A 7,443-nucleotide genomic window follows, 5' to 3' on the forward strand; every position below is an offset into this window, starting at 1 on the left:
CACCGCCACCTGCGCGAGGCCCAGCAGGCACAGCGTCGACATTCGCACTTTCGCCACGGGCGCCACTGGGAGACCAACGGGGCCGAGGATAGCGGTTTCGCCTCGGCCGGCGCCCTAGGAGGCTTGAGAATTGAAGCCTAGGGGGCCTGGAGATTGGCCGCATCCCCCGGAGAGTGGGCTTCACCACGGCTGTCCAGCTGCTCTGGCCTGGGGCCGTTGACGAATCGGCGGCGACGAAAGCAGCGGCTAGTCCCCGAGGAAAAGGGGGCGGGGCGAAGGGGAGGCGGCCGGGCAGAGCTGGGGAGATTTGAGTGGCGCGTTGAACGGGCGCAGATTCGTCAGGCGGGCGGGGCGAATGGGTGGACGAGACGCGGGCTTCTCTGCTCCTCTTGCCTGCCCCTTCCTTGCGCGTCCAAACGTCCCAGAGGCTGCAGATTCGCCACAGGTTCTGGCCCCAGCTCTTGCCTCCCTTTACCCGCTTGGGTGAAGTCAAGAAAATAATGCCTGTTTAGGCAAGCCCTGTTGGCAGGTCAGCCACTTTTCTGGATTTTCTTCCAGTACAATTCGGGGGACTGCCCAACTCCGATCCGAGGAAAGTGGCTATGGCCCAGAGCTCCTCAGAGTCCATGAGGATTTCCGGCTGAGCATCGGGGCCTGAGTAATCCCGGGGTGCCGGCCTCACGAATCTGCGAGCCTGTGGGCGGGGCCCCGGCGCCTGCGCAGAGGGCGTGGCCAGCGTGCGGCCCGGCGTCGCGGGGCTCTTCCTGGAGGACCCACCGAAACCGGGCGGCCGGGGAGGGGTGCCCGTGAGATGGAAACGACAACCAACAGCGGTGACTCAGGCTGCTGGCCTGGCGCCGCACATAATGCAGGGAGCGTTTTCCTTTCGCGATCCCCCTGGGGCCACTGGCTGCTTAAGATGCCCACTTGGCAGATGGGCAGACTGAGACCTGCAGAGGGCTCCGCCTTTTGCCTGCACTCGGCCACTACTAGTCTTAAAGTTGGATGATAAACGCGGTGGGGCTTGCAGACCCTCGAGTGGGTCCTGTAAAAAGTAAACTCGGTTTTACAGGAACTAGGTGAGCGGGGCGCATCGTGGTCCCAGTGCCCGCCGTTTTCAGCGGGATCGGGGTGGGAAGGGGGGAGGCTAGCCTTACGCGGTCTCGCCGCTCGAGGGCAGCACCGTTCCAGGCTTACGGTGGGACCCGGGGCCTGCGGTCGCCCGGGGCTGGGCACCTTTTATTTCTGTCTTGGACGCAGGGTATTCTGGTCTCCAGGTAATGGCATACCCAGGAGGCCCCTCTGCCTGAGCTGAGGGTGCGCTAGGTCCCAGACATCTCTGTCTGCATCTCTCGCTGCATTACTTTGGGCAAATCATTGACCTCTCAGAGCTTCAGATCCTTGCTCTAAAATGGATATTGATGTCACGCAGGATTAATGTAGGCATTTAAAAAAAAAGCATAGGAAAGGCCTTGGGAGCCTTGTCCATGCACATTTATCATTTTAAGCAATAGGAAAAGAGAAAGGGGGGTACTTGTTCAAGATGTCACACCATAAGAATAGAAGAGATAGGACTGGGACCTTTTAAATTTTCGAGGAAAACGAAGCTGAAAAAATGAATTCACATGGAAGCATGGGTGATGAGATCATTCTGCTTTCTCGTCCGAGTTGAAAGGTATTGGCTCCTTTTCTCAAATCAAACAGAAAGAGATTCCCCGTGTGATGGCAGAGGTAACCCAGGTTTTCACTGACGAGCGGTGTGGGCCCAGGTCCCTTACCTCTGAAATGGAAATAAGAAGGACTTGTCTCTTTAGGTGGTTATGAGGGTTAAATGAGATAACCTGTGAAAAGCCCCTACTATGTAATAGTCACACAAAAGAAAAAACTTGAGTAAAAGAAACATACTAGATTCTCAATGGAAGAGAGACCCTGGGCTCAGGAACAAGAGCGCAAAAGCCCTTGGCCTTGGAATAACTCAGGCTCTACATTCAGAAGCCACTGGCCAGAAGGGGGTCACACTTGGAACCTACTCTCCCACACCCTTGCCCAGCACCCAGTCTCTACTGGTCTCTTAGGAACAAGAAAGCCTCCCCTTCCCTCCATTCACAGCCACAGACACATCTGTGAAACACAATTTATTATACAAACAAGGTGCATCAAAAACTCAGTGTCAGAATAGCTCTGTATTCCAAGGGTTAGGGACTGGACCCCCCTTCAAACCTCCTCACCCCATCCCTTGCCAGGGAGTCAAGCTGGGAACACAGGCCCTCAGTTTCCAAAGACCCCCAAGACTGGCCCAAAAGAGGGAGAGCAGATATAGAAGCATTAACTGTGGGTCTGGGGAGTTGGACAGGCACTTGAACCTCCAAAAATAGGGAGGCTCCTTCTAGAACAGGCTGGACCTATGCCTGGGCGGAACACCCAATCCCTCTCTAGAACAACTAAAGCAAGAGTGTGAAACCCATCAAGACTGATAGGTGTGGCCGGAGTGGCTCAGCGGTTGAGCATCAACCTATGAACCAGGAGATCATGGGTGTGAAGGAGGCAGCCGATCAATGATCCTCTCTTATCATTGGTGTTTCTATCTCTCTCTCCCTCTCCCTTCCTCTCTGAAATCAAAAGGAAGAGGGAAAAAAAAAAAGGAGCATGTACCGCTTGCAGGTTCATCCCCGACTAGTTGGGGCAAGTGTGGGAGGCAGTCAATGTGTCTGTCTCACATGGATGTCTCTCTCTCGCCCTCCCTCCCTTCCTTTCATTCTCTCTAAAAAGCAATGAAAAAATACCCTCAGGTGAGAATTTTAAAAAATTAACAAATAAAAATAAGGGAAGGGTTGGCTGCCGTCTAGGGCAGTCGGATGGGCATGTAATCTGACCTCCACATCCTGTATAGGGCGAGTGGCCAGGGGTCAGCACCACAGGTCTGACCAGGGTCTCCCTGCCTTTCTCCCACTTAGTGTATGAACCTTAGACCGAAGACCTTCCACTTTCTCCCTGGCTCCCAGGTGTAGAACAAACAAGGAGAATCCCGGGGAATGGGGGAGCCGCCCCAAGGCCCAGCCCAAAGGACCCTGAGGTCAGGAATCTGGTCTCTACCTAAGAGTGGCCACAAGAAGCCTCCAGGCAGTCAGGGAGCAGTGGTCTAGACCAGGGGCCTCGGCTGACCCCTGAAGAAGGCAGTGCTTGTAACTGGTGGCTGACACACCCGTCACACAGCCTGTAGCTCCCCCTGCAGGCGACTCAGCTCCTCTAACTCCTGCTTGTGGCGGTCTGTTTTGTGTGCCACCAAGGAGCGGTAAAAATGCAGGGCAAAGGCCACAAACACCAGCCCCACAGGTACCATGATTGCTGTGGAGGCCATGGCTGCTTGCCATCCTGGTCCATGGGCCCCCCCACCACCACATGCTTGCTGGGGTGGGCAGGCCTCAGATGGCGCAGCCTGTGGAGGGGCTACTGAAGCAGAGGGTGGATTAGAAGCTGGACGCAGGGAAGTGGCCATTGGTGGCAGAGTCCCAGGCACCTGGGAGGCAGGGACCACAGGTGCTGGCTTGCCCATGGGGGCCCCAATGGGCACAAACTTGACCCAGCCAACAAGGACAACTTCAGCGAGGAAGAGGAAGGTGCCTAAGGCAGTGGAGAAGCCCCAGGCCAGCTCCACGTAGCGGTGGAGTCGCTGGTGTGGAGACTGGTGGACAGAGTTGAGGTTGTGGATGTTGCTGACAGCTTCAATGTGGGGCAGCAGACACGTGGAGACCATGAGTGCAAAGAGGTGCACAGCCACCAGCACGGTGGTGCAGGCACTGAAGGCCACCAGCAGGCCTGGTGGGTATTCGTAGTTGTTCTCCAGTTGTACTTCCACCATGGCCACCTGTGGGGACAGGAGGGGATGGACTGAGTGCCTATAACTTCCTGAGCAGTAGCAAGGCTGTATCCTTAGGACCTAGAACAGTGCCTGGCAGAAGGACTCTCAGTCTTGCCCTGGCCAGGGAGCTCAGTTGATTAGAGTGTCGTCCCATACATCAAAAGGTTGCAGGTTTGATCCCTGGTCAGGGCACATACTTAGGTTTGGGTTTGATGCCTGGTTGGGGTGCATACGGGAGGCAACCAATAGCAATAGCAGTTTCTCACATCTATCTCTCTCCCCCCCGCCTCTCTCTCTCTCCCATCTTCCTCCCATCCAAGTACTAACCAGGCCCAACCTTGCTGAGTTTCCGAGATTAGATGAGATCGGACCCATTCCAGGGGGTATGGCCAAAGACTTCTTCTCTCTAAAAAGCAATAAAAACATATCCTTGGATGAAGATTGAAAAAAAAAAAAAGACGCTCAGTCTTTGTCAAGTGCACGAATGGGCAGCCTTGGGGAGGCTCTGACCTGTCTGGGCCTTAGTTCCTCCACCTGCTATTAAAACAGCTGGATGACATCTTTCTGACAATCTTGTCTTGTTATAAACATAGGGGCTAGCCGGAACCGGTTTGGCTCAGTGGATAGAGCATCGGCCTGCAGACTGAAGGGTCCCAGGTTCGGTTCCGGTCAAGGGCATGTACCAGGGTTGCGGGCACATCCTCAGTGGGAGATGTTCAGGAGGCAGCTGATTGATGTTTCTAACTCTCTATCCCTCTCTCTTCCTCTCTGTAAAAAATCAATAAAACATATTTTAAAAAAGATTAAAAAAAATAAACATAGGGGTTAAAGAGCAGATTCTGGAGCTGGGCTGCCGGGGTCATTCTCAGATCTACAAGCTGTGTAGTCTTGAGCAAGTGACTTAGTCTCTCTGTGCCTCAATTGCCTCATCTGGAAAATGGGGATTGATAATAGCACCTATCTGCTTTATAACATTGTGAAAATTGAATTAATGGTCATCAAATGATAAGAATAGTGCAAGGCACACAGTAAGCACTAAGTGTTTGCTGTTATTATTAGAGTTAACAATAAAGTCCAAGACCAGCTTGCAAATTGGCACACCATGAACCCAAGAATTAAGTTGCCAATTTTAAAACTCAAGAGATTTGCCCTGGCAGGGTGCTCAGTGGTTAGAGAGACCCAAAGGTCACAGGTTCAATTCCCAATTCTTGGTCAAGGGTCAAGGGCACATACCTCAGTTGCAGGTTCCATCCCCTGGGTTCAGAAAGGGACCTCATCCAGGAGGGAGGCAATCAATCAATGTGTCTCTCTCATGTCAGTATTTCTTTCTCTCCCTCCCTCTCCCTCATCCCTCCCTTCCACTCTCTCTAAAAACCAATGGGAAAAAAATCCTCGGGTGAGGATAAAAAAATAAATAAAACCCAAGATAGTTCATAGAAATATCCCAATTTTCAGATCCTCTTAAAAATTTGGAGGATCTGGTTACACCAGGTCCGCATTCTTCCATGACAACTATCAGCTAGAGTTGAGTCATGGCTGCTGCCTTTGAACAGGGCAGGGTCTCTTTATAGCCACAGTCCCCACAAAACCAACTTGGCTTCGATATTACCTGCCTGGATCCTGTTCAAGGTTTGTATACATTTGGCCTCTAGAACTAGACTGCCAAAGTTCAAATCCTGCCACTTGCTTGCTGTGGGACTCTGGGCAGGTGATATAACACCTCTGGTCCTGTTTTCTCATCTGCAAAATCGCCATTAATAGTGGTACCTATTTCGTAGGATAGTAGACAACACACATAAAAGCCCTAAGCACAGTGCCTGGTACTTAATGACAGTTTAATACTATTTGTATGTTATTTTCACCCAGGCCACCTGAATTCCAGAATCTGGATCTTTTCCCAATAATTCTTGCAGGACCCATTAGATTGCTCTGGGGCGGAGGGAAGGAGGAAGGTGAAGAGCCTGGAGAGAGGTGATAGAAAGACAAGGATGAGTGTTTTTGGGAAACTGGGCCATGAAGAGTATTAGCAGGTGTCTCCCACAGACGGGCATCTGGGCCAGGCCTACTCCTGCTTTCTCCCATAGCCTGACCCAGGCTTGTTTTCTCCAGGCACAACCGGAGCCAGTCCTGCCCCCAGAACCTACTCATCTGGCCTCTGGATCCTGCAGAGAAGATCCTGGCCTTTAAGCGGTCACCCCAGCAACATGCAAGTCCCGCAGCAGGCCAGACTGAACCATGGGGTGGATGGGGGTGGGGACCTCCCTTAGATGGGTCCATGAGACTGCCTCTCTTCCTCTCCAGCCTGTACGGGGGAAGGAGAGCCAACTCCCTGTCCCTAGAGGACTCCATGTTAGGAAGGGTAGACTGGCCTGTGGATCCTGGGCCCCCACATAAAAAAAATAAATAAATCATAGACCTAGAATGAGCCTTGGGGATAGAGACTTTCCCTCTGATCATTTTAAATACAGAGGCTGTGGCACTGAGAAGGGTAGGGACTAACCCAAATCACCTAGTGCTCTGACCCTTCTATCCCCATCTCAATTTGCCCCCCAAAACAGGTTCCTATAAGGATGCCCCCCCCCACACACACACACCTCTCTCCTGCCAGCCAATTAACAGGTAGTCTGTGCCATCGTTGATGTGTATCTTGCTCTAACATGCTTAGATCTAGGGTTTGAGGACAAGAGTCAGCTCATCCTAGGACAGGCACTTGGCAGATTACAGAGGGCACACCCTCCACCATCTCCCGATTTCCCACTGACCTGCAAAGTGGGGGAGACCTGCCAGGGTCTCCGGCGATGAAATAGGTGATAAGTGCCATGGGGAAAAGTCAGGGGAGTGAAACTTACTCAGTCCCACTTCCTGAGGCCTCCCCTGGGACCGTTAGCTGACATCATCTTCCCACACCACCAGTTTATCAGCTCGGGAATCATGCAATCAGTTTCCTAATCAGCTTCTTCCCCCACAGACTTCCTCACAGGCATCCTCTCCTCTCAAAGCTTCCTGGGCTACACTCAGCACCCTTTGTACCTGCTGGGGAGATGCCTTCCTTGGGATGGGCCGCACTTTCAGTTGGTGACCACCCCATGTTTATTTTCTCTAACCCCACCCCAGCTGCTGATACAGTCCCTCCCCAGCTGCGATTTGCCTTTGAACCTCTCGTGGCCGGGGTGGGAGTGGTGTCTAGTAACCACTCTGCCTGGACCAGGCTTTTGGACCTTGGTCCCACCCGTGCACATGCAGCCCCCTTGGTGGGTTATCTATCCCCACGACGTGATCTGTACCCTCCCTGGCATTTTTAGCACTTGTTTATCCTCCCTGTGGCCCAGTGTGTGCCAGGGGTCTGTTCACCCCCCCACCCCCCAATTAAAAAGGGATTTGTCACCCCTTGGGAACTTGTTCGTTCCCCCCTTAAAACCCAGTCATTCCCTTTCCTTTGCCCAGCCTCCCTGGGGTACCCGTTTATTTTGCCTATGGCCCCCTTCCTCACCCCCACCCTGTGCGCCCCACCCCTCCCCTCACCATGGCGAAGCCCGAGAGCAGGGCAGACGTGCGGCTGGAGGCTTTGAGCTTGGCCCGGCTGA

The 7,443-nt window shown here is 53.1% G+C and overlaps 2 protein-coding genes across 4 annotated transcripts in view; both read right to left on the reverse strand.

Moving 5' to 3' along the window:
- The window catches only part of SETD1A (SET domain containing 1A), a 21,382-nt gene extending 20,704 nt beyond the window's left edge, over positions 1-678 (reverse strand). Inside the window, 1 exon segment of the mRNA XM_006774098.2 lies at positions 10-678. The gene's annotated coding sequence lies outside the window, so the exon portion shown is untranslated.
- Positions 679-2,779: 2,101 nt separating this feature from the next.
- On the reverse strand, positions 2,780-7,437 carry ORAI3 (ORAI calcium release-activated calcium modulator 3). 3 transcript variants are annotated; one of them, XM_006774078.2, is made up of 2 exons: positions 7,382-7,437; positions 2,780-3,865 (listed from the first exon to the last, which is right to left on the reverse strand). In XM_006774078.2, the coding sequence occupies exons 1-2, from the start codon at positions 7,382-7,384 to the stop codon at positions 3,206-3,208; spliced, it is 663 nt and encodes a 220-aa protein (XP_006774141.1). In that variant the 5' UTR covers positions 7,385-7,437; the 3' UTR covers positions 2,780-3,205. The 3 variants fall into 3 exon arrangements, with proteins under 3 accessions (XP_006774141.1, XP_006774142.1, XP_015426173.1); XM_006774079.2 differs by lacking the exon at positions 7,382-7,437 and adding an exon at positions 4,197-4,285; XM_015570687.1 differs by lacking the exon at positions 7,382-7,437 and adding an exon at positions 4,187-4,281.
- Between the last annotated feature and the right edge of the window lie 6 nt (positions 7,438-7,443).

Source organism: Myotis davidii, unplaced genomic scaffold, assembly GCF_000327345.1.
Source record: "Myotis davidii unplaced genomic scaffold, ASM32734v1 scaffold1047, whole genome shotgun sequence".
Classification (NCBI taxonomy): Eukaryota; Metazoa; Chordata; class Mammalia; order Chiroptera; family Vespertilionidae; genus Myotis; species Myotis davidii.

Bases quoted from the DNA above. Each gene is read 5' to 3' on its own strand.
- ORAI3 (XM_015570687.1), bottom strand. From the start codon at position 4,234: ATGGGTCCGATCTCATCTAATCTCGGAAACTCAGCAAGGTTGGGCCTG. The intron at 3,866-4,186 runs GTTAGTACTTGG...CTGTCCCCACAG, and splicing joins ACTCAGCAAGGTTGGGCCTG to GTGGCCATGGTGGAAGTACA.